The 27,611-nt window shown below is 39.1% G+C and overlaps 1 protein-coding gene across 8 annotated transcripts in view; it reads left to right on the top strand.

The window, feature by feature from the left end:
- Window positions 1-27,611, top strand: part of PPP2R5E (protein phosphatase 2 regulatory subunit B'epsilon) — a 71,237-nt gene that overhangs the window by 39,630 nt on the left and 3,996 nt on the right. For 6 of the 8 annotated variants that reach the window (XM_026698629.2, XM_026698626.2, XM_026698627.2 and 3 more), the window contains 11 exons: window positions 2,067-2,263; window positions 13,895-13,996; window positions 14,743-14,835; window positions 15,313-15,443; window positions 15,544-15,603; window positions 19,013-19,121; window positions 22,755-22,808; window positions 22,924-22,974; window positions 23,637-23,756; window positions 25,073-25,200; window positions 26,896-26,997. In XM_026698629.2, the coding sequence (XP_026554414.1) occupies window positions 2,067-2,263; window positions 13,895-13,996; window positions 14,743-14,835; window positions 15,313-15,443; window positions 15,544-15,603; window positions 19,013-19,121; window positions 22,755-22,808; window positions 22,924-22,974; window positions 23,637-23,756; window positions 25,073-25,200; window positions 26,896-26,997 (1,147 nt within the window). The remainder of the gene's footprint in view (window positions 1-2,066; window positions 2,264-13,894; window positions 13,997-14,742; window positions 14,836-15,312; window positions 15,444-15,543; window positions 15,604-19,012; window positions 19,122-22,754; window positions 22,809-22,923; window positions 22,975-23,636; window positions 23,757-25,072; window positions 25,201-26,895; window positions 26,998-27,611) is intronic. The other 2 variants (XM_087922321.1, XM_087922322.1) reach the window with 1 other exon arrangement.

Consider the following 27,611-nt stretch of genomic DNA (forward strand, 5'->3'; position numbering starts at 1 on the left):
TTCAATTATATGTTGGGCATATATGTCAACTTATGGCCATTCATTTAATGATGGCTCTAAAGTACAACAGTCCAGGAAAATGTGACTTGCAACTTGTTCTTGAAATTACAACTATTGCACCAGCTCCATGGTCACATGATTACAATTGGAGCACTTGGCAAGTGGCAATGTATTTATGATGATTACAGCATCTTTAGGCCATATGATTGTGATTTGTGATCTTTCTTTTTGGTTTCTTCTAGAAACCAAAGTCACTTGCTGTCTTCGGTTAATGACCACATGATTCACTTAACTAGTGATTTGCTTAATGACTGTGGTAAAAATGGTCACAGAATCAAGTCCAATGACATGATGACTATTAATGACTGTATCACTTAGCAGCCAAAATTCCAGTCCTATTTGTGCTTGTAAGTCAAGGACTACCTGAATTTATTGACCTTTGTTTTTCATTGGAATATAAATACTATTTTCCAATTATGAATTATTGTTTTACTCTTTTGAAATCTTAGAACCTTTTTTCCCCTAATTTTTCAGGAATGAACAACCAGTCCCACACCTGTACTGTTGAATTCAAACTAGCTTTATTGTTCCATGCCCAATTCATAGGAATCTCTCCAGACTGCCATCTTTTTCAGGGAAAGACAATATAAGGCTTAGAGGCATCGGGGTGGTGGTAGTGGGTGGAATGGAAGGTCAGAACTTGACCCCTTGTGTTGATGTAATGACCCCAAACTAATTCCCTGCTGGAGCCCTCCTCCCGACTGGGACAGTTGCTCTCCAACAAATTATAGCCAAAAATGTTTTGTATTTCCAGAATTGAAGGCAGTTAGATACATTTGGATAAAATTGGGAAAGGAGTTTGCGATTTCATGAGAATTTGTTTCATTGTTAATGATACTTCAAAAACCATTGAGAGTCATGAGAAGAATATAGCCTGCCTAAACCCATTAAATGTCAGTATATCCAGAAAACTCCATATGGATGACTAAGAATCTTCATCAACATATTCATATGAACATTTGCTATTTCTCATTTTGTATCAGATGTATTGCAACTTCAGATATTCCTATGATATATAGTTTTCTTAAAACTAAGCTGACAAATCAGTTTTGTTAGCAATTAAAGATTTTTATTAAAATAAATATTTAATAATTCACAAGAAGTTTGGAATGGAGAATTGATGCTGTTCACTAAGTCTATTGCTCTCTGGATTTAAAAAGTTTGGAAATACACCAGTGTACCAGAAAGCAAAAGCTGGCTTGGCAAAAGTGTGTGAATTTTCAGCCTGAATTGGCTATCCACCAACATACAGACAATATGAATAATAGGATTTTGTATGGCCAAGGTTCAATTTATTATTTTAAAAACTGAGTTGTATACATACTGTGTGTCTGTTTGTGTGTGTGCACTTTTTATTTAGTTATTTTTCTCATATGTTCCATTTGGTTTTTTTTTTTTGTTCTATTAAAGTAATAAAATAAAAAGTTAATATAACACGTTTCTCTTTTTTCCAGAAGTAACATGTAAAAACTACTAAATGTTATAGAAGATGAAGTTATTGCATGCCACAATTGTATATGCATAGTAACATCTTTTATATTCTGTCTTAAAATTATTACAAGTAGCAGATTGATTTGCTCATTATCAAGCCCACCAAAAGGTTTTGAGGGATGTGAAAGTTTATATAATACTTTCCCTCTCTTGTGCTATTATATTTTTTAGTCATATTTGTTCTTCAGTTTTTTTCTCTTTAAGGTATATGGGTTGTTCAGCATGTTCCACTTCTGTTAGCTGGGCATTTAGAATGTTATTTTCTTTTCCGGGACATAGGCTATTTAAGCCACCATTAATTTAACCTCAAATCAGTGACCTAGCTATGTTGCTGAAATAGTACAATTATTACAAATTGATGACTAAATAAGTAATTCTCTGCCCAAAACGTTAAGAATCTAAATCACCAATTGTCCTTATTTTTCCAAAAATATGCTATTAGTTATGCTACTGTCTTCTAAATCACAAATTTGTTTTATGCAATAATTTTAAAATTCTTTTTTTTTATTCTGCAGACGTTCCATCTTCAGATCAACCTGAATTGTTTCTAAAGAAACTTCAGCAGTGCTGTGTAATTTTTGACTTCATGGACACACTGTCAGATCTTAAAATGAAAGAATACAAACGTTCAACTCTTAATGAACTTGTGGATTACATTACAATAAGCAGAGGGTGTTTGACTGAGCAGACTTACCCTGAAGTAGTTAGAATGGTAAGTTATTTTTTTAGAAAATCAAATGCTTTATAGATAGCATTATTTGGTAAGCAGGTTTATTAAAAATATTACATCTCTGTTAGTATTCCACATTAGTCTTTTCAAATGCAAAACAGGAAAGGCCATTTTCACTTTAGTCATTTAAATTGCAGTTGTTCTTAATTTCGGATAAATAATGTGCCAAGTAGAAGAAGTGGGGGAATATAAAGGCATATTTTATTCTTAGCTTATTTATATCCAGGGCTTTTATGTTAATTTGCTATATTTCAGAAAAAAATGCTTTATTTAAACACTGTGTAATATTTTGATTATTTTAGGAAAAAAATAATGTTCATCTGTGAGGTTAAGAAATTTTCTGTGCCGGCTATAATTATAAATCAGCATGTGATTTTGATTGCATCTTGTAGTGAGATTCCATTAGACTGATCTTCAGGTAACTAAGAATAATCTTGATTGCTGTACAGTAGTTAACAATTTGGAGTCTGAAATCATTTCTGGATACTTAAGGGGCTACTGACTGGAAGTGCTTTAATAAAGCCATTGCTTTATACCAGTTTTAGCTCGTGCAAAAGCTATTCATTTCTCCAGCATGCCTTTGGGATAATCCACACATATGGGTTGAATCTACCTTTCTGCCGAGAGACTGAGTCAATCTTTGCCACATCTCTTCCTGTCGGGGCAGGAAGCTCCCTAACCCCAGTCATGACTTAGTCTTGGCCCTATGGAGACATGGCAAAGGTTGGCTCCAACAATTTCTGCAAAAAGCAGCAGTTTAAAGTGTGGATTCTCCCAAAGGTTTGCAAAAACTCCCTCAAAGTATCCAAATCATCATAAATAGGCAGCAATTGGAACTTCTGCCTGCTCCATTTTTTGCAGCCCCCCTGACTTAACAATTGAAGGACTAATAGCCCAGGCAGTCAAGGGGGAGCCCTAAAATGGTCCCCCACCCCTGGGGGTGTGTGCTGAAGCTGCTATTGCCCCCAGCACGTCATGGAGCTCCTAGGCTTACCCAGGTATCTCCAGAGCAGCCGCTTTCATTTTCAAGGTCTCAGCTAGATTTTGGGGGCAGGCGGCTACCATTTTGGCCTCATGGTGAGTTGTACAGGCTATCCAGGAGACTGGTAGGGCCACCACTGCCACAGCCTAGGGAATGTTTCCAGGTCTGGAATGCCCCTTGGAGCAGCAGGATTGGAGAATTGAGAGAGCTCTCCTCTCTGCAACCTGGACATTAGCAGCATGGCTGACCAAGGCAGCAGGGAGCCCACGAGTGCAAAACAGTCCAAGCAGAGTCCCAGAAAGGGCAGATCTGCAAGTAAGGATGCTGCTAAGAAGATAAAGGCGAAGGCTCTTTATTCCAGAAAGCCCACAAGAGCAGAAGAAAGGAGGCAAAGAGCACTGGAAAAGCAGTTCTCCAGAGCTCAGAAACAAGCTGACCAGGAGAGGTATACGCCCTCCCCACAGGGGCCTGTTAGCCCCCTCTCCCAGCAGCCTTTAGCACAGGAGTTGCCTGCAGTTCTAGTGGCTTGGTCACCAGAGGGAGATAGGGAGCAGGAATTTATCCCTTCTGCTGAGGAAATCCAAACTCAGAGATTTCCTTTTGATTGCATGCTTCCTCGTCCTGCAGATTTGCAGGTCAGAGACAGGACTGGAACACCCGAGGCTACTTTTACTCCAACGGCAGCAGGGATGTGCTCAGTAGATAGGATGGACCTGAATTATCAGAGGATCTTAAGGCCCTTATTGCTCAGGCCATTTCTTATGGGGTAGCCTCCTCCCTGAGGGGGAGGAGCCAGTGTTCTTCCCCAAGATCTGATCTTCAGCCATTGCAGCCAGTGTAATACCAGGCCTCCATGGGTTTTTCCAGGCACCAGAAAGAGGCTTCTACAGCCCACTCCATCAGAAGCAGAGCATCTGGGAGGGAGGAGGACATTCAGGGGGAGCAGAGGTTCTCATCAGATGAGGACCTATCACCTGATCCACCCCATTCTCAGGTCTGTTTAGTCCGGGACTATTAAAATCCCTCCTCCACAAGACTAGGACCACTGTCCAAATTGATCCTCCGCCCACTATACCAACTGCTTCACCTGATACTCAGGGACCCAACACCAGGGTTTTTTCTGAACCTACAATTCTCCAACAGGAGATTCCTTGTTCCAAGTTATTTTTAGACATAGTTCAGAGACAATGGGCACAGCCTGGATCCTTCCCCACTCCAGGGGGCAGTGATAATTTTTTTTTCCAATATGGCTCCTCTCCTCTCCGAGTCACTTCAACTTTCCCCTTTGGATGAACCTTTGGCCTCTCCCTCTGCAATATCAGGTGACATAGCAGAGGCCCTTAAGACAGGACAAAAAGGTGGAACACCAGGCCAACTCATGGATGGTTAAAGCAGCTTCAGCCATGTCCTTTTTCACTAGGACATCCCTTCTCTGGCTTTGCCAGTTACAGTCTAGGATTCCCCCTGAGGAAATCAGAATGCATCAGGACATCAACAAACTGATGGCAGCCACTGAATTTGCGACCGACTCCTCCCTGCATGCAGCGCGATTCTCCTCTAGGGCCCTGGCCTCCAACATCACTTCTTGTCGTCTGCTGTGGCTACGACAGTGGCAAGCAGATGCTAGAACCAAATGGAAAGTGGCCTCTGCCCCCTACATGGGTTCTTCCCTATTTGGAGAGGCCTTAAATCCTTCATAGTCAAGAATAAAGGTAAGAGTAAAGTATTCTCTCTTACCAGGAGGGCCGATAGGAGGGCTTCTCCCTACATCTGTAGACAGCCATTTCGTTCCTCAGACTCAGGCCAGGAATTCTCGCAATTCCAAAGATCCTACCAGCCCAGATCAGATTGACCTGCAGATAGATCAGGATTTTGAGATAGAAACAACAGTTTCAATCTAAATGGCCCTTTCGTGGCACAGGAGATTGTTCCTACCATCGATCCAAATGACTGCCAGACCATTCTTCCCATCCGTGGCTGTCTGGCCCTATTTGCAGACTGATGGGAGACAATCACATCTGATTCCTAGGTCCTGAAAACAGTGCGATTCGGTCTCACCCTGGATTTTCTGTCCACTCCTCCAAGGACCTTTACCCATTGCCCAGCCTCCAAGAACCACGTAAGGAGAAAGCTCATGGACACGGCGGTCCAGCATTTGCTGGACGACCAGGCCATCGAGCTGGGACCAGAGTGGGCACAGGTTTTACTCCATTCTATTTGTAGTTCCCAAGTCCTCGGGGGGGGGTGGGGGGTGGAGAGTGATCCTGGATCTCAAAAAGCTCAATGCTCATTTAGATTACAAGAGATTCAAAATGCAATCTCTGCAGTCCATTTTGGAGAACATAAGGTAGGGGCGATCTAATGTCTACGATCTGACAGAGGCTTACCTCCACATCCCTATCTACTCCTCCTATCGGAGGTTTCTCAGATTCTATTATACGGGGGGCCATTATCAATACAAGGCCCTGCTATTCGGACTATCCTTGGCCCCCAGGATCTTCACAAAAGTGCTGGCAGCACTGACCATGCACCTCAGAACAATTTCAGTCCACATCCAGTGCTATCTGTATGACATCCTAATGCAGTCCAGCTCCAACCAACAACTCAAATCAGACCTGACTTAGACAAGATGGATTTTCAATCAATTTCCAGAAAAGCCAGCTGATACCTTCCACTCGCCTCCTTCTTCTGGGTGTGGTGATAGACACAAATCTATGCGAAGTATATTTATCCTAGGAGCGCCAGGACGGCATCAAGTTCTTGATGGCACAGGTCACAGTGGAGCAAGTAGCTCCCTTGGTGGTGCTTTCCCAGCTTCTGGGAAAATTAATCTTGTGCATAGCCATAGTACCATGGGCCTGATTGCACGGCAGGCCTCTCCAATGGTTCCTCCTACTGTTTCAGAGGGCAAACACCAGCACTTCCAACATCAGGGTCCGACTCCAGTTGGATGTCCTCAGATCCCTCAGGTGGTGGGTTTCCCCAGCAATCACCAAGGGGTCCCTATTCAAAGAACCCAATAGCATCACAGTCACTTCAGATGCGAGTCTGTTGGGATGGGGGGCCCTTCTACAATCCCAGCTTGCTCAGGGTCAATGGTCCACAGCGGACCTTTAACAAAACATAAACTGGTTAGAACTGAGAGCCATTCACTTAGCTCTCAAAAACTTCCAAAGCACAGTGACCTGCCAACACGTACTGATCCTAATGGACAACGTGGCGGCCAAAGCACACATCAATTGCCAGGAAGGGACCCATTCCAGATCCCTCATGTCCGAAACGCAGCAACTGGGAACCTGGGCGGAGGCTTACCTATTGTCAATCAAGGCAAAGCACATATTGAGGATAGCAAATGTCCAGGCAGATTACCTAAGCAGGACCAGGGTGGACAACTCCAAGTGGCGTCTCCATCCAGATCTGTTCCAGGACATAGCTCAGAGATTCGGGAGGCCAGTACTCAACCTCTTTGCAACTCCAACGAATACCCAGCTTCCCAGATTTTACTCCAGATCCCCATCGCCAGGTGCAGAAGGGGTAAACACCCTTCGCAGCCGCTGGCCCAAGAGTCTCCTTTACGCCTTCCCTCCTCTTCCCTTCATACCAGGGCTGATAAGGAAAGTACTTTTAGAGCAGGCAGAAATCATTCTGATCGCTCCTCACTGGCAGTCGTGGTATGCGGATCGAGTGAGCCTGTGAGTGTTCCGCCCTTGGAGGATCCCTCAGGGCAGGATATCTTTCAGCTAGGGGGTCTTGGAACACCCGGAGCCTCAGTGGCTATAATTGACCGCCTGGCACTTGAGAGGAGGATCCTGAGGAGGGATAACTTTTCCAGAAATGTCACTAAAACAATACAAGCCTCCAGGAGGCCTTCTACAAACAGAATATATGACACTACCGGGAAAGCATTCCATCAATGTTGCACCAAGAAGGGCACAGACCTGACTGTGGCCTCAGTGCCACAGATCCTGGACTTTCTACAAACCAGGACTCGACAAAGGGTTTTCTCCTAGTATGCTGTGCAGGCAGGTAGCAGCCCTATCCACTGTGCTGCACTATGGGAAGAGGAATTTGTTAGCTCATCTTCTGGTCGTCTGCTCCTTCCTCAAAGGAGCTATCTATCTTAAACCTCCAACAGTCCACAGATATCCTTCTTGGAACCTTTCAACAATATTACAAGCCCATACTCAGGACCCGTTTAAGCCTGCAGTTCTTGATGCTCAAAGTCGCCTTCTTGGTGGCCATCACATTGGCCCAGCACATATCAGATTTGGCAGCTCTTTCCATCAGGGAAGACCTCTGCACATTCCATGATAACAGGGTTGTCCTGTGCCTCAACCCCTCCTTCATCCCAAAGGGAAACTCTCATTTCCACAGGGCTCAGGAAGTTGCTCTTCCTGACTTTTTCCCTGCTCCTTCACATGACAGAGAGCACAGATGGCACAAATTGGATGTTTGGAGGGCTCTTCGCAGGTACATCAAATGTACGCTAATATATTGTAAAACCAAGGCCCTGTTTGTCTCGTTTCAGCCATCTTCAATGGGCACTAAAGTCTCCTATTCAACTATAGGCCACTGGCATACCTCTATATCCTGATCTGGCCCCTTCATCGCCAATTCCTTCGCTTTTGCTACAACAAGTACTACCAGTACCAGGCCCTTCCGTTTGGCCTCTCATCGGCCCCCATGGTCTTTACCAAGGTTATGGCAGCATTGGCACGCCCTACCTGTGAGGGTCAAATGCTACCTGGACAATATCCTGATTCAGTCATCATTAACCTGCTCTGCCATCAGTGACCTTCAGACCATGATGAGGATCCTGCAGGAACATGGTTTCTCCATAAACTTCAACAAGAGTCATCTGCTATCAACCACCCATCTCCTACACCTAGGGGCAATCATCATCATGATCCTCTGCAAGGTTTTCCTTTCCCCGGATCATCAACGGAGTCTGAACGACTTGATAAATTGGATTGAACAGCAGCATACAGTTCCTCTGTCTTTACTGTCCCAGCTCCTAGGAAAAATGATTTCCTGTATAGGCATCGTGCCATGGGCCTGACTCCATGCCTGAAATCTGCAGTGGTTCTTGCTGTTCCTTTTAACAGGCGGGAACCAGCCACTCATCCATCAGAGTCTGAGTTCTTCCACCAGTCCTGCGTTCTTTCCAGTGGTGGCAGTTCCAGGCCATCAGGAAAGGCCATTTTTTTCAAGGAGTCAGACAGGCTCATGATCACGACAGATTCCAGTCTTTATGGCTGGGGGCGCATCTGCAAAGCGAGATAGCTCAGTGTCACTGGTTCCAGACAGACAGGTGTCACCCCATTAATTGGCTCGAACTCAGGGCTATCTTCCTGACTTTGAGACATTTCAGGACAAGGTGATAGGGTCTCACATGTTGATCATGATAGACAACATGGCCGCCAAGGCCCATGTCAACAGACAGGACCTGGTCAAAATCCTTGATGCAGGACGCCGAACGTCTGAGGTGGTGGGCAGAGAGACATCTTCTGTCTCTCAGGGATGAACACATCTCGGTCGACAACATCCAAGCTGACTGGCTGAGCTTTGCCAAGGTCGAGTGGTGCCTTCATCCTTGTCCAACAGGTTTGGTTCCCCAGTAGTATTCACCACTCCCCAGAATGCACAGGTAGACAGATTCTTCACCACATTTCCTACCCAGGAAGTGGAGGGGACCAATGCACTTTGGAGCAGATGGCCTCCAGGTCTCCTCTATGCCTTCCCCCCTCTTCCGATCATTCCGGCTGTTCTTCGGAAGATGTTGGAGGAAAAGGTGGAGCTGGTTCTTCTGGCGCCTCATTGTTCCAGATAGCCCTGGTTAGCTGACCTGGTAAACTTGTCGATCGCTCGACCATGGAGAATCCCACCCAGCAGGATTTCCCTCAGCCAAGGGGCCCTACTCCACCCAGAACCTCAGCGGTTCCATTGGGTATATGGCACTTGAGTAGAAATCTCTGAAAGAGACTAAGTTACCCGATAAGGTGATAAAAACCATCCAGACATCACATAAAGCATCAGCCAGTCGCATCTATGATGCCACCTGGAGAGCCTTTTGCTGTTGGTGCTCTAGGGCTACCCTAACCCTTCATCAGCCACAGTCTCAGATGTGCTGGTGTTCCTACAGGAAGGTCTAGATAAAGGGCTCTTGCCAAACACTTTCTGTAGACAGGTTGCGGCCTTGTCCTCAATATTGTCATGGATAATTATAACTCTCTATCTTAGCACCCACCAAGATGTAGGTTTTTGAGAGGAACCTCAAACCTGCATCCCCTGGTAGTTCATAGATATCCCACTTGAGATCTCCCAAAAGTATTCCAGGCCCTGACGGGACCCCCGTTCAAACCTTTAAGGTCGATAGGTCTCCATTCCTTGACCCTCAAAGTGTCCTTCCTGGTGGCTATCACATTGGCCAGAAGTGTGTTGGAGTTGGCAGTGTGGCAGGACTTGTGCATTTTTCACGAGAACAGAGTAGTGCTACTTTTAGACCTTACCTTTGTTCCAAAGATTACTTGGTTCCACAGGGCACAAGAACTAGTCCTACTGGACTTCTTCCCTAAGCCTCAACATGAGTTGGAACACAAGTGGCATATGCTGGATGTGTGGAGAGCTCTCTGTATATATGTAAAATGAACTGCAACCTTTTGCAAGATGGAAGCAATGTTTGTGTCCTTCCACCAGCTTCCTTAGGGAGCAAGGCTTCCCCATCCATGATGGGCAGATGGATCGGGGCTTGTGTTTCCACTGCATATGAGACTTTATCTCTCCTGGTACCCAAGAAGCTTACAACTCACTCTACTAAGAGTACAGCCATGTCGGCAGCCTGGGCTACTCAGGTGTCCATTGAGGAGATCTGCAGGGCAGCTACCTGGGCATTGCCCTCTCCATTTATTCGGCACTATCGACTGGACTTCTTAGCCTCTGCAGAAGCAGCATTTGGCAAGAGAGTACTTCAGAAGGTTCTTCCAGTGTCGGACTGAGCGGACCAGACATAGAACCTTCCTTGGACATTCAGGCTTTGGTATGTCCCTATCCTGGACTCTCGTAGCAGCATGAAGGAGAATCGGCACTGGTATATTTACCTGAGATGTCCTTTCTATACATACTGCGAGAGAGTCCAGCCCCACCCTGTATTCGTCTGGTCATGGTTGGGGAGGGATCCTCTCACTGTTTTATTTTTAGAGACACGCCACATCTGTCAAGTTTCTTCGCTGAAAAGCTGGGGCCAGCAGCAAGGGCTGGCTTTTATAACTTTGGCAGACTCAGCTCGATGACATAGGAGGAGGAGTCTAACCCTATCCTATCCTGGACTCTCTTGCAGAGAAAAGGCCTCTCAGGTAAATATACCAATGCCCATTTCCCTCCTTTTTTCTTGCATCATATATCTAAAATTGCTTTTCTGATAGTTTAAAATAGAAGTTATTTCCATTCCTCAGAAGCATGCCTCATTGTTTATTCTTTTTTTGGAGGAGGTGAGGGAAATTTAAAGACATAAAATTCAGATTAGAATTGTAAGTGGGTTCTATTGTATTTGATTTCTGTAGAAAGTGTAACCCTTTCTATAACACAATTAACCACTTAATTGGAAGTGGTTGCTGTTTATTGTATTTGACTTCTGTAGAAAGTGTAACCCTTTCTATAACACAAAGGATAATTTGTTCTGGTTTGCAGAATATTTAACCATTATTGTTTCAAGTGACTATCAGTGTCATTTTTCTCAGCTTCAATAGTTTTCTTAATTTTTAATATGTTTTTACAAATTAGAGTTGACTACTATGATAAGGGCCAGCATTAATAACAGTACCACTTAGACTTATATACCACTTCACAGTGTTTTTTACAGCCTTCTCTAAGCGGTCTACAGAGTCAGCCTATTGCCCCTAACAGTCTGGCTCCTCATTTTACCTGACCTCAGAAGGATGGAAGGCTAAGTCAACCTTGAGCCTGGTGAGATTCAATCTGCCAAATTGCAGGCAGTAGAAGTAGCCTGCAGTACTGCATTCTAACCACTGCACCACCGCAGCTCTTATTAAGTTATATTTGTAGGGATAAATGACAAATACTATGTCCATTGGAACATAAAACTGTTGGAAACAGTCTTTGTAGGAAATCTTCTTCATTTCTCCCAATGTTCCTAGTATGAATAGCTGACATTGATCCTGTGAGATGGGTCTTAATTTATAGAAAACAGAACATAGATTCTGTTAACAGAAATGTCCAAAGAAAGATTAAATATATTGTGGTATTTATTACTAATTATAAGGCTTCTTTCTTCTGAAAACAACATGCTGTGTGAGATACCTTCTAAAGATCTGAGTAAAAATAATCTTGTTTTTACTAGCAGTATATTAGAATGCACCCTCTTGTGGTGAGGAGATGCAGAACAATTTATTCTTAGTCACTGTTTCTCAGTATCTGTGTTTTAATTGGAAGTGGTTGCTGTTTATTGTATTTGATAAAAATCTGAATGCCTATCAAATCCTGCGGCTATATTTCTTTTATTTCCATATATAAAAGTATGTTAATTACTACTCATTACTTCAAATTAATAATAAACTTTTAAATACTCTATATTAATGCTGTACTTCAAGAAGTGATAGCATTTACTCAGTATTGGCTAATTTGATAAGCTAAGCAGGGAATACCAATGTCATGGGCAAGACTGGTAAATTGGAAAAAATATTCTAGAAAAAAGCAATGACAGACTGAATCCTTAACAGCAAAACTTCAAGATTGCAGTTGAGATTCAAGTTCATATTGAGGACAATTTACTTTTATGCTGTTATTAGGGTGTGTGTTTGTGTGTGTCTGTGTCTGTGTGTGTATGTATATGGTATTCAGCTTTGTTCGGGTATTTTCCCACATCATTGTAGTTGTGCTTTTAAAGTTGTAGCAACGTTTTGGCAGAATCTCATCTGCCATCATCAGGCTATATATATATGTGTGTGTGTGTGTGTGTGTGTGTGTGTGTGTGTGTGAATAAAATGGCATTAAAATTTGAAACCTGTGTAATATCATTTTTACGATGCTATTAAAAGCTAAAAACAAGAGAGCCAAAAGCAAGCAATGAGGAATTCCAGTCCTCAGTTTTTATATATTAAATGTAAATGAAAATATGTTGTTTTCAAACTCATAGCATTAGTTATAGATGTATGTGAGAGAGAGCAAGACAGAGAGATGGGAGTTTCATTTCAAATCATGGTACGATTTTTGTGCTATTTAAGCTTCTTAGCCCAATGTTTCCCAAATAAGATGTGTGGATGTCAACTCCCAGAATTCCCCAGCCAGTCATGCTGGCTGATAAACCCTGTCCTACTGAAACTTGAATATCAGTGAAATGGGTTTTGGATGCAGTACAGTAGTCCTCAACTTATAACCATTCAAAGTTACAGTGACTGAAAAAAATAACCAGTCTTCATGCTTACAATGTTTGCGGCATCTTCATGGTCACATGATCAAAATAGGCACTGGGCATCCTGGCAACTGGGATGCATTTATGATAGTTGGCACCTCCCAGGTCATGTGATTGCTATTTACAATCTTCCTAACCAGCTTCTGATAAGCAAAGTAAATGGGAGAAGCCAGATTTGCTTAACAACCTCGTGATTCATGTAACTGCTTTGATTCACTGAACATCTATGGTAAAAAGATAGTAAAATCAGGTGTGATTCACTTAACATCTGCCTTGCTTAACAATGGAAATTCTGGTCTCAATTGTGGACATAAGCGGACTCTCACTTGACCTGGATTACAAATTAGGGGTCCTTGGTGGCCCTTATTTCAACCCTGAGCTACAAATATTCTCCTTTATTGGATTAAGAATATGTGGTACAAATTCCTACAGAATACATTCCATGGTTTTAGGAAGACAATATTCAAGCATAAGGTTCTCCTATTCTGTTCAGTATTGTAGCTCCTTCAGGCTGGAACTTAAAGGTGCTAATCAGTTCAGAGTACAGGTAGTCCTTGACTTACAACAGTTCATTTAGTGACCATTTGAAGTTTCAACAGCCCTGAAAAAAGTGATTTATGACCATTTTTCACATTTACAACTGTTGCAGTTGTAAATGTGGTCTTGTGATTTGTGTTCGGATGCTTGGCAACTGACTCACATTTATAATGGTTGCAGCATCCTGGTGTCATGTGACCTTCTCACAAGAAAACTCAATTGGGAAACCAGATTCCACTTAACAACTGTGTTACTAATTTAACAATGGCAGTGATTCACTTAACAAATGTGGTAAGAAAAGTCGTAAAATAGTACAAAACTCACTTAACAAATATCTCACTTAGCAACATAAATTTTGGGCTCAATTGTGATCGTAAGTTGAGGACTACTTTGTAGCAAAAATGTAGCCTCTTTAGTGTTGTCAGAAGCTGTTACCTGCTTTTATTAAAGAGTAAAAAAACTGCCAAGAATTATTAATGCACTTGTTAACCATATAGTGTCATATAAATTGTTACTATCTGAGAATAATTTTCCAGAATCTTTTGTAGAATGAATTATAATCTGTAAATTATTGAAAAAGCATTCTATTTTAATCACTGCATCTCATCTCTTGTAACTGGCTGATTTTTGTAGTAGAAATGTGAACATTCTTCTTTGCCATTTCAAGGTTTCTTGCAATATATTCCGAACACTTCCTCCAAGTGATAGCAATGAGTTTGATCCAGAAGAAGATGAACCCACTCTTGAAGCATCATGGCCACATTTACAGGTGATTGTATTTAGCACAGTCTTAAAGAAACCCCAAATGCCTGCTGAAAAGCCATGCTTTCATAGCTCTCAAATCTATAATAGGGAGGGATAGACTATTGCAGAGGTTGGGGGAACATTGGTGGGGTGTTTGAAATAAAGCAAAAGCAACACTGGATAGTGCACAACAAATGAGTAAAACCATAGATACACAAAAAACCACGTTTACAGTAAATATTACAATAACAGAAGTTTTACAAACCTCTTTAAGTAAAGAGAGAATAAAAATAGCTGGCATTTGAGCCATCTAAACATGTCTCTAGGTCCCTGGGAACACTAGGCCTGATAACCTAACCCAGGGGTGGCCTACTATGGCCCTTTTATGAATTATGGACTTCAACTCCCAGAATTCCTGAGCAAGCCATGCTAGCTCAGGAATTTTGGGAGTTGAAGTCCACAAGTCATAAAGGGGCCATAGTTGCCCACCTCTGACCTAACCAGATCTTAAGGGCTTTCCAGAATATCAAAAAAATATCTAATTTTGGGGGAAGAATCATGGTCTCTGAGGTGGGCATCTGGGCAGAGAGTGCACATTTTCTGGGACCCACCAGATGTTGGCCTTTAGCTGATGGCACCCAGAGCATGCCTCCTCTGACAGATCTAATGAAATGGTCAAAGTAAGTAGGGAGGGCAGGTCACTCAAATAGCAATATGTGCAATTACAGAATGCATTTAATCTGTACTAACCTGTGTTGTTATTTTTTGCAGCTTGTATATGAATTTTTCATACGATTTTTGGAAAGCCAAGAATTTCAGCCCAGCATTGCCAAAAAGTATATAGATCAAAAATTTGTATTACAGGTACAGAGCTCTATTTTATTTAGTCTTATTGTATTAATAAATATACCAGCCTTTGTTAATCAAGATGAATGGTAATTTTTAGTTACTTGTGCTCATTCAGTTCTGGGGATATTTTGTATGAATGTTTAATATTGGAGAATTACGGCTAAATTCAAGAAATAGCAAATGCCACCACTAAGAATTTTATACAAGAGTTTGCTAGAATCCACTAATTGAAACATTTCTTGCCTCATATGAATATACCCTAAGACCTGCAGGAAAACTGCATTGACTCTCTTCTGCTATCACTTGCTAATAAAGAAACAGATGGCAAGAATTAGGCAGGAAAATTAAAAATAATGATGTGATGTGATTTTGGAACATAGTAAACAGAAAGAAAAGTGCAGGTATTTGGATAGAATAAAGCATTTCAGCGATATTAAAAGCGGAAAGTCAAGTAGCATCAATAATCTGTTGTGTTTTTCTTTATTTTATTAGCTTTTGGAGCTATTTGACAGTGAAGATCCTCGGGAACGGGACTATTTAAAAACAGTCTTACACAGAATTTATGGCAAGTTCCTTGGTCTTAGAGCATTTATCAGAAAACAGATTAATAATATTTTTTTACGGTAAGTTTTAAGAAAATAGGGGCACAAGAAACTTTTGGGTTTTGCATGATAGTGTCACTGAATAAATATGAACATTTAATGTATGCAATTTGCTTTGCAGGTTTGTTTATGAAACTGAACACTTCAATGGTGTGGCTGAACTGCTGGAAATATTAGGAAGGTAATGAAGTCCCATTTTTATAACTAAGGATGTAAATATAATAATATGTAAATATACTGAGTTTATAGATTAAAGCTATGTTTATTTATTAATACATTAGCAAATGCTTACTTCATTAAAAGTAATATAAAAATTAAATTTAGATGCCAGATCATACAATTACATTTCCATTATATCCTGACATTCATTCATTCATTCATTCATTCATTCATTCATTCATTCATTCATTCACAAATGAAAGAAGTAAAATAATTAAAATCAGTCAAAGCCTTTACAAAAATGTATGGAGTTCTTAGTGCTCTCTGAGCTTGGTTGTTTTCTTGAAGATGTTTCATTACCAAACTAGGTAACATCATCAAAATATGTTTTCAGGGCCTTTCTAAAAACTAATAAAATTAGTTTTTTTTAATAATTTCCAGTGTATTCTTTTTGAATTCCCAAAGAAAAAGTGGAATATAAATATGAATTATGGATAATAATGATCTGCTACTTAACTATTGGAACTATCACATCCAGTATCCAGACTTAACAATTGTCAATAAGAAAGACAAAAAAGTCTGAATATTGGACATGGTTGTCTCAGGAGACAGCAATAGAAGAGAAAGAACGGAAGAAAGTCACAAAATACAAAGATCTGCAAATAGAAATAGAATGGCCATGGCAAATGAAAGCAAAGGTGATACTAATAGTATTAGGCACCTTGAGTGCAATCTTGAAACAATTTGAAGCACCACTTGAACAACATCTGCATTGACGAAATCAGCATCAATCAATTACAAAAGGCATATTTGCTTGGAACAGTTTACACTGTCTGCATAATTATTAGGCAAGTTGTATTTTGGAGGATTAATTTTATTATTGAACAACTACCGTGCTTTCAGTCAAACCAAAATGTTAATAATCCTCAAACCTGAATATTTCAGAAAGTAAAAATGATGTATTAGCTTTCTTAAGAGAATATATATGCACAATTATTGGGTGGCTATTAGTGTGCAGAATTATGCAACTAAATGAAAAATGAAAATTTACTCATTTCACTAGTTTATTTGCACCTGTTAAAGTGAAATAATAAACAACTCAAAATGTACAAACATTTCTGATAGTTCAAAAAAAAAAACCTTCCTTCTTTTCAATAACAGTCATAAGCCTAGGTCTGTTGACGATCAACATTTTGTATAGCAGCAACCACAGCTTCCACAGCCCTGTTCAGAAAGGTTACTCTTTCCTTCACCATAAATCTCCTGTTTAAGAAGGGCCCACAAGTTCTCAATAGGGCAGTGATGGCTAACCTTTTTTTGTCGCGTGCTGAAAGTGTGCGCTTATGCGCATGAGAGCACGCATGCCCCCTGTACTTGCAATGCACGCGTGACCCTCGCCCCCTGGCATGTGCTCCCCAGCCCCTGTGCATGCACACATGTCTCCCGCATGCACCCCGCCCCCCAGGCATCTGCAGTAGATACCTGAAAATTAGCTGGCTGGCAGGAGGTGTGTACGCATGCGCAGTGAAACTGAGCTGGGGCAATGGCTTGAGTGCCCGCAGAGATGGCTCTGCATGCCACTCCCAGCACGCATGCCATAGGTTCGCCATCATGGCAATAGGGTTGTCAGGTGAAGAAGGGAGCCATGTCATTATTCATTCATCTTTAAAGCCTTTACTAGCTAGCCACGCAGTGGAGTACTTTGAGGCATGCGATGGAGCCTTGTCCTGTATAAAAACCATGGTCTTTTTGAAAGATGCAGACTTTTTGCTTGAAGAAAGTGTCTTTTAAAAAATTGGCAGTAGGTTTGGGAGTTTATGTTGAATCCCTCTTCAACTCAAAAAGGTCCAACTAGTTCATCTTCAATAATACCAGCCCATACCAATACCCCACCTCCACTTTACTGGTGTCTGAGTCGAAGTGGAGCTCTTCTCATTACTGATCCAACTACGGGCCCATCCATCTGGTCCTCCAAGAGTCACTCTCATCTCATCAGTCCATAAAATCTTTGAAAAAGCTGTCTTCAGATATTCTTTGGCTCAGTCTTGCCATTTCAACTTATGTGTCTTGTTCAGTGGTGGTCGGGTTTCTGCCTTTCTTACCCTGGCCATATCTCTGAGCATTGAACACCTTGTACTTCTGGGCACTGCAGGTAGGTTGCAATTCTGGAATATGACAGCACTGGAGGATAAAGGGTTCCTGGTAGCTCCATGTTTGATTCTTCTCAAATCTTTGGCAGTTAAGGTGTGTCTTCTTTTCTTAACGTGTCTCTTGTGACCCTGTTGACTATTAGCAACAAAATGCTTGATGGTTCTGTGATCGGGCCCCAATATTTTATCAATTTCAAGAGTGCTGCATCCCTCTAAAAGACTTTTTACAATGTTTGACTTTTCAGAGTCAGCTAAATCTCTTTTTTGGCCCATTTTGCCTGAGGCAAAGAAGCTGCCTAATAATTATGCAGATAATTAATATAGGGTATTGATCTCCTTAAGCCATACCCTCCCTCATTATAGAAATACACATCACCTGATATGCTTGTATCCACTAAGCATTCAATTTTATACAGTTTGGAGGTTGAATATATGCATAAAAATGATGATAAGGTGAAAATACTCTCTTTCCTAATAATTGTGCACACGTGTACATCCTGCTTATGGTACCTTTAACACCATCAAATATCCACACCTGCCAATTCAAGGTCCTTGGGAAAGAATCAATAGAGGGACAAAAATTCTAAATCCCATCTAAACTTCTGGCTGATTTTGTGATAAACCATAATAATAAGAGAAAAATCTCTATGCTTATTTAGTTATTTATCAGTATTTATAGACTGATCTGTTCTAGCAAATGGGCAAAGTACATAAACGAACAGTACAGAATATCTCAGGAATTAAAGCAGTCAAAACAGCAAATCAGTCAGTCATCATCATTACCAAAATAGAATTATATGCACTACTTTACATGTGGTGAGCTTTCCAGAGTTTAATCCTGTGTAAAAGTGATCAGTGATTATGAATGTGCAGTATTTTGATAACATATCCATCACATTTTCTAAATTCAGAGTGTTTTCTCAGACCAACATAGCTTCTATGCAGTTTCATGAAAACACATGTCTCTTTAAGGAGTTGCTTACAGCTGCAGAAAGAGCACTTGTGCCAGATCAGAAGTAGTTTTTCTCATTTCAGATTTCAGTATATTGTACATTGAAATACAATATAAGTAAAATATAGGACAAAGTCCAGGGAGATCTGGGTTCAAGTCCACTGTTCACCATGGACAGTGACTGGGTTTAGACCAGTTGCATTCAACCTACTTCACAGGGTTTTTGTGGTGGGAATAAAATGAAGATGGAGTTCAATAAGTTTGGAGGAAAAGCAAATTATAGATCATATAACAAATAAATAAAAATTTTCTCCTTTTCTTATTTCTAGTATTATCAATGGCTTTGCTTTACCTCTTAAAGCAGAGCATAAACAGTTTTTGGTGAAAGTATTGATCCCTCTACATACTGTTAGAAGTCTATCGCTGTTCCATGCACAGGTAGAAATTTAAGTACTATGTTATGTATTACATTTTTGTAAGAACTGTGTCACATTCTGTTCCATATACAATGTACAATATTATTAAGTTAAAACATATTTACTACCATGCATAAAGATGCACAGGCTGGTCCACAAATTGTTCTAACCCATTCACTGTTGTAAACTAGGTTTATTGAATAGGCCACATTTGACTGGATTCTTATAGTACTTTAAGCTATAAAACATGTCACAATAACTGGATTTTCCCAATTTGCTAAGCCCAAATCAAAGAAATCACTGCTTTCTGGGAATCTAGTTATATAGTAGATCAGAAGATGAAACTGATTTGAGATGTGAGTTGTTAGTGGAACTAAGTCCATTTTATTATCACTCTTTATTTAGGAACTCTCATTCCCAATTTTCAAATAAAGATCTTTGTCATGTTTGGTATTTGAAACTATTGACTTCATTATATTGTACAATCTGTAGATTCTTCAGTATCTCGGTAGAATCCCTAAAACAATTGCTGTTAATGTTTTATTTCTAATAAAGCTGGAGGTCTATATATTTTAAAGTGTATGAGAAGAAATTAATATTTATTAATTAAAATGTAGATTTTAGCCTGGCTTCAATCATTTTTGTATTCAGTTTTCAACTTCTGTTTGGAGTGAGCCTCACATTATATTACTTAAAGGATAAATGCAGCCTTCAATCTTAATCTGATATTTAAAAATGCCCCCTATGTAATCTAGAGCTGTGGTTCTTAAACTTTCAAGGTCACAGCAAGCATTTTTAAATGTTATTTTTAATACTTGTAATTTTTTCTTTAAAACTGAAGGGAAAAAAAGAATATTGAAACAACAAATTTTAATAATATATTTTACAATAAAAATAGTTTAAGGGTCCTAATACAGAATATCAGTAGCAACCATCTGCCATACATTGCGAGGTCTTGATTTTGAGTCTGGTTACTTCTTGGATAGGAAGCCATGAGGAAACACTAAAATTATAGGCTAGACTGGGAAGTCAAAAGACATCCTGGGCAAAGCAAGAGGTAAACTGCTTAACTATTATTGCCAAGAAAGCAGCATGGGTAGGTTAGTACAGCCAGTAGGAGTCAAACTTGACTTGAAGGTGTCTATCTTAAAACTGAATCTTTTTTCACATCCAAATCTTTGAAAGTCTGTGCTTTAAAGCTATAAAGCAAGTATTAAAAAATTGCAAATGCCAAATTACCAGAGTAAATTGATAGCATTTAAACTCAGAAACTAATTTTTTTAGAAAGCTAAAGATGAGCTTTACTTCAACCTACAGCTCATCTTTTTACCTAGTATTTGTGTGCTCAATATCCATTTCATAGAAAACAAATGTGGTTCAGAACCATCTAAAGTGATCAAATTGTGACAGAGATTGCACCTGCATTAATAAGTGCTAAGAAAGTTATAGGAAAAAAAAGTTTGGTCTGATTAGATTTTACTAAGACTTTTTAAAACATTGTTTAATGTTGCACTGAGAGGTACGTTGGCGCAGTGGTTAGAATGCAGTATTGCAGGCTACTTCTGCTGACAGCCGGCTGCCTGCAATTTGGCAGATTGAATCTCATCAGGCTCAAGGTTGACTCAACCTTCCCTCCTTCCAAGGTGGGTAAAATGAGGACCCACATTGTTGGGGGCAATATGCTGACTCTGTAAACTGCTCAGAGAAGGCTGTAAAAAGAATTGTAAAGTGGTATATAATACTAAGTGCTATTGCTATTGCTACATCTAACAGAAAGATGGATGATGTTTTGGTAACTATGCTACAATGAATGATATTGCGTAGATTTAAGCCACATCAATATGATTGAAATTCAGGGCTGGGTAGGTTCCCTTAATTTTTTAAGAGTTAATTTTATTCTTCTGATGCATTTATTCTACCTTAAAGTCATGGAAAACTGTTACCGATTTACAGTAATCATACCACTAATATTCAACAGCTTGTTTGAAAGATGCTCTGAGGTTACAAAAGAAAGACTTTGAATCTTTATACATCTTGGGGAGTCAGAAGCCCTCCCTTCCCCCTACAAATTAGCACATTTGGATGACAACAAAAATGGAATGGGTTCTGGATTAAACAGCTATCTATCTGTATCTGTGTCTGTTTGCTAGTCTTTCTTTCAAAATAGGAAATTCAGGTTTTTATATGTCCCCATACTTGATTGGGGAAAAGCAAATAGTCACAATAATCGATCGGTACTTACAATTTTTTTTCCTTTCTTAATTTACTTCTTGGTGAATTTTATGTCAGTTGAAAGTTGTATCTGAAATGGAATTATAGAAAATAAGAGGAATGCGTTATGTTTTAAAAACAACCCCTTCTATCCAGTGAGGAGACTGGATACTGCTAAGAATGCTTGTTTCTGATGTTATACAGTTAACTACTTGTGTCAGATGTGATTATGATGGGCAAAATATCCAGCATGAATTCTGATTGGTTCCTGTACTTTATGTTATATAATAGTCTTCTTTTCTTAAACTGATAATAATTGTTACCATACTGCATGTCTAACTTTTTCCTCAATCATTAAAAGCATTGTTTGGTAAACTTTTTGTCTAACGTTCCTGCAGATGTAGCCTTGCTAGCTTTTGATATATCTATTTTCTACAAAGCCACTAACTCATCTCGCAAGTTCTCAGAAGGTGCTTAATGCAGCCAAAAATGTAAAGGAAAAATATCTTAAAGACAAATTGTTTAGTAATGAATTGTAAATGTTATTAAATTCACATTTATATGGATGTACTCTGGCACACAAGTACTCCTTGACTTATGACCACAATTGAGCCCAACATTTCATTGCTAAGCAAGTTAAGTGAATTTTGCTCCATTTTACTACTTTTCTTGCCAACTAAATCACTGCAGTTGTTATCAACACAGTTGTTAAGTGAATTTGGCTTCCCCATTGACTTTGCTTGCAAAAGATGAACACATGACCCTGGGGCACTGCAACCTCTGTAAATGTATGCCACTTGTCAAGCCTCCGAATTTTGAAGTTTGATCATGTTGCCATGGGCATGAGTCACTTTTTTCAGTCTCATTGTAACTTTAAGCGGTCACTAAATGCATGGTGGTAAATCAAGGACTACTAGAAATGTCCTTTTATTACTGTTTAAATCAGAGGTGGGGAACGATGGCTGGCTCAGGAATTCTGGCAGTTGGAAGTCCACAAGTCATAAAAGGGCCATCCTACCTCACCCCTGATTTAAATTATACACCAGTCATCATGATTGGTATTATCTGGACAACCTGTACTGTGGAATGTGATTTAGAACAAATGTGTTGCAGTCTTGCTTGCAGCAGCGGAGTATGGCTTGTAGTGAAATAGGACCTATATCCCAAACAGCCCACTTACAGACAGACAAGGCAATGCAGGAAGATGGGAATTCCCAAGCTGTCCTTTTATATTACACTTCATGCATTGCTCCTTGTTCTGTTTTAAAGGAATCCCCAGACTATAGTTGCAAAAAGTAGAATGAAAGAACCAAGAAATACTAATGGACATTCTATCCTTACTAGTTATGATTCAAACTATGCGTCAAGTTTAGTCACTTAACAACTATTTTTCTTTTCCTTTTAATTAAAGATTTAATGTTCATGTTTTCTTTTGTTTCTGCAGCTGGCGTATTGCATTGTGCAGTTTCTAGAGAAAGACCCTTCACTCACAGAACCTGTAAATATAAGAAATACATGCACAGATGAACATTTTAAAATATTGAATAAAAATTTTGCGGACTGATATATTATTATTTCTAATTGGTCTGTTTACTTTTTCTGATTTAATTTAGGTCATTAGAGGTTTAATGAAATTCTGGCCGAAAACTTGCAGTCAAAAAGAGGTATATTTGATAAGTTTAGATTGTTTTCTTATTTAAAATAGATTATTAATAAAAAGGGTAATCTTGGGACAGAAATAAATTATATTTCATAATACAGTGAATATAATTCCTAAGAAGAACTTAAAGACATGATTGTCCATAGCAAATGGAACTTTTGTCAAAGTAACAAAATCTGCATTGCCCCTTATTTATTTGCATGCAAGTTCCTGACCACTAATCCCTAAGGAGTATATTTTATATTGTAATGTCATAATGAATGTTTTTTCATTTGCTGTCATCCTCACTCCAGTGTAGATTTTTGACATAAACAATATTATTAGGCTCCATATTGTGGTAGGAATAAAGCAATACTTTCTTAAAGCTGTCTGGAAATGTAAAAGGATGTTCTTAAAAATAATATTTAAACTCTTATTTTTAATATCAGGTGCCAATCTGAAATATAAAACAGTAAACAACGTTGAAACAAGCTTTCAATGATATCAATTAAAAATGCACTTACAGTATTTCTTAAGAAACAGCCCAATAATTGCAGCTAGTATTAGCAAATGAACATTACTTTTGTTCATAAAATTCAGTTGAATTGATGCTTCTTTGGAAATTTAATAGATAAGTTCTAAGGAAAATATATTTATATTTAATATTTTTAAAACAAATTATTTTAGGTCATGTTCCTTGGAGAGCTGGAAGAAATATTGGATGTGATTGAACCTTCACAGTTTGTCAAAATTCAGGAACCCTTATTTAAACAATTAGCTAAATGTGTCTCTAGCCCTCATTTTCAGGTCAGTATTGCAACTAGATGAGACTAATTATTATAAATGTGTTATGTCTGCAAGATTAGGTTCAGACTGGAGTTTGGGAAATGGCTTAAATTGGTTCACTATGGAATCTGATTGGAATTGACATACTCATTAGATCTAATTCCTCTTCAGAATCCCATTTATATGATTTCTGTTATTACAAATTAAATAGGAGGAGATGACTGAACAAATTTCAGTCAGATAGATATAAATGGCTTTGTGTGATATTACACTAATAATAATTGCTGATATTGGCATTATAACTGCTATTATTTTTTTAAAGGAAAATAATGTTTATTCACTGGGAAAATATAATGAAATTGGCAATATTTGTTCCTTTTAGATGAATAGGTTCAGGATTTTTGTTTCTTGATTTTATTCATGCAAGACTTTCATAGTTTGTGAAAAGCAAGTTCTACATATTCATCTACCACTCACACCTTTTCTTTCTAGTAGGAGATTGTTATGAAAGAAACAGTATTGGATCCATTCCAATAAAATTCTTACAGATTAATGAAAAATAAATGGAGATAGGTATAAAAAAGTTTGTTTTTAATTGCTCAATTAGCATGGAAAGCATAGAAAAATTAATAGAATAGAGAAGAATGATAGGTAGAAAATTTATATACGATTGTGAAAGATGCATGATTTACTAAGTGTAGTGGACTCTTTGTTCGTCATCTTTCTGTGTCAATAGAGTCTATCGGATGTAATTTAATATTTCAGGTTCCCAAAGAGAGGAAATAATTAAGAGCATTTAATTGGAGATATATAAAATTAGAGGATGTAATGTTTGGATGTTCTGTGGAACATTCCATTTTTCCTCTGGTATACCAGTCCAACCAATCTCAGGGGTAGTTCAATAGTTTCTTAGAAGTCAATAATCTGGAATAGGAAATAATTTATGATATTTCAGTTGTGGTTCTGAGAACTCTGTCCTTGCCTCACATCCCCTTCCCAGTTAGTAAATTTGACTGAAGGTTGCTTTACTTTTCTCCTCCTGCCAACACAGAAGTATTTGTAGGGGTGGGGTCAACACTGGCAAGATGGTGGATGTAGTATTGTAATACAATCTGAAGGACCAGACAATTATGGCCCAGTATGCACTCACACATGCATGTATATCAAATATCTCTGCCTGTGTTGATAAAATTTTGTCAGATTTCTGAGGGAGACAACTAAGAAAATCTACATAAGTAAATTCCTGTTTTTGTCAATTGAGGAGCAAGTTGTTTTTACTTGCTTTTGTTTGTAATTTGACATAAGCAGTTTTGAAAATAATTCTGTTTTATTTCAAGGTGGCTGAAAGAGCACTTTACTATTGGAATAATGAATACATAATGAGTTTGATAGAGGAGAATTCCAATGTAATACTTCCTATCATGTTTTCCAGTCTATACAGGATTTCTAAAGAACACTGGAATCCGTAAGTTGTTGTGGTTGCTGTTAGTGCTGATTTTTCAGTACATTTGTTTATTTGTTTGAATTCAGTGCTATATTTTGTATTGTAATATGGAGAACTATATATGAATGGTGGTAATGTTATCAGTAGTTTACTATACTTACTTAGTATTTTGCATACCAGCACCAACTAGGGAAATGTAGACCATAATATTATTTCAATCATCTGACAACAAATAAAGTGTCCCTTTGCTATTTGAAAATGCATATTTTTTTGGATGGAACCTGATTAGGTTTACTTTTACAAAAATCTTCACAGTGCTTTTCATAAGGTGTTGTTTTATCAGTATGCTCTGCAGCAAAAATGACTTTGAGGAACTAAATAAGAAATGTTTAAGTGAAAGAAAACTTGTGAAGAAGAACGTGAAACTAAAGTTTCAAAATAGTGCTCACCTATGTTTAGGTATGAGATTAATAAGATCAGTATTTTTAATTTTATAATAAAGATCTTTTTTCTGAGGTTCCATATTTTTAAAGAATATAACGTGGGAAATACAATTTTAAATGTAAGGGGTTTTTTTCTTCCTCTTGTGCCTTTCTAGTAACTATTTTATCTTCTCTCTGTTTTTCTAATTTGTACCTGTACCTAAAATATAGGTCTAAATTTCCTTTTCTAGAATTGCAGACAGTTAGCATGGGTTCCTAATAGATTTGGGGACATAAAGAAAGGCAATATATCAAAACAAAATAATTGTCTTTTATGCCTAGTTCAGTGGTTGCCAACCGGTGGGCTGCAGCCCACTGGTGGTCCATGAAAAATTTTTGGTAGTCCACAGAGAAATGTCACTCGCAGAGCACCCCCAAAGCAATTAATTCAGGCTACGCAGGAACACAAGGCTGCACCGCCCACATGGTCTGCAGGAACCCTCCCCACCCACTCACTCCTTACCCGGCAAACTTGCTTGCAAGTTGCTATTTTTCCTTTTCTTTTTCCCGACCATCAGCTGTTCTGCTGTGCTGGGAGATTTAGATTAGCTAAAAAGCAGGAAACCATTGGATTTCTTGCTTTCTAGATAATCTTTAGATCTTCAGCTCAGAGCCGAACCTCCCTTAGGACTGAAGCATCTATTATTCAGTGCAGACTCAGGTAGCCGATGGTAGAAAGATAGATTTCTGAGTAAATCTGATTCTGTGAGCAACTCAATCTGCCTGCCTACTTTGCCAGCTTTCGGGTAAAAGTTGCTCTTTTTTATAAAAAAATTCAATATTTACATAAATATTTATAATATTTATATATAAGCCATGCCCACCCATAAATTAGGCCACGCCCATAAATTAGGCCACGCCCACAGAAGTGGTTAAGAAATTTGTATCCCACCCCTGCCTCTGTGTGTTTGTGTGTGTGAGAGAGAGGGGAGGAGAGAGGTTAGATCAGATCTCTCTCTCTCTCTCTCTCTCTCTCTCTCTCTCTCTCTCTCTCTCTCTCTCTCTCTTGTTTCATCAATGTTAATGTTGTAGATGAAAGCTGACATGAATCATTCAAATGAGATGTCTCCAAGGATGTCTTCAAAGGTCTTTGAGATTAGATTAGAATAGTTTATCTTTTGTGAGTAAAATGAAAGGAATTTGAATATTGCAAACATGAACACAGAACAAATCTACAACAAAATGTTGTCTAACCTTTTTTAACAGTTTGATGAGTTTCTTTCATATATTACAGGGCTATTGTGGCATTAGTATACAATGTGCTGAAGGCATTTATGGAAATGAATAGTGCCATGTTTGATGAGCTCACAGCAACTTACAAGTCAGATCGCCAGCGGTAACTTTTTAAAGCTTTTTGTCAGCTTTGCATAAAACCTGCAGTTTTTGGTTCCTTCCTTCCTTCCTTCCTTCCTTCCTTCCTTCCTTCCTTCCTTCCTTCCTCCCTCCCTCCCTCCCTCCCTCCCTCCCTCCCTCCCTTTTTGCAGTAATTGCATAATTTTCACACACAATTGATTGCAATGCCTCATTTTTCTCCCTGCATGCTCATTAGCCTGGTCCTTGCAAGACATAGATGGTTATTTTTTTTCTCCCTTTATGAGATACAGTACCCATTGCGTAGCTTGTGAACTTGCATTTCTCACAGAACTTCTTTTGGCTCTATGTTATTAAAGACTTACATGTATCAAGAATTTAGGTCTAATGAAAGCCATACAGTTACCAAAACAAAAACAATTTAATGATCAACAATTTAATCATCACTTTGCTTGAAGATAGTGTTCAGAATATGCTAGACTTTTTGGTGGGATGCGAAAGTATTTGACACTAGCCCTTGTGATTTCTACTTGATCATTTACTGAAATCTCTGAGCAAAGTGACACGTTTTCAGTCCTGCTTTTCTGCTTCTGTTATCTTGATACATCCAAGGCTTTGACATTGCAGGATCTAGAAGAA

This window comes from Pseudonaja textilis, chromosome 1 (assembly GCF_049901715.1).
Source record: "Pseudonaja textilis isolate UNSWEBS1 chromosome 1, rPseTex1.2, whole genome shotgun sequence".
NCBI classification, from domain to species: domain Eukaryota; kingdom Metazoa; phylum Chordata; class Lepidosauria; order Squamata; family Elapidae; genus Pseudonaja; species Pseudonaja textilis.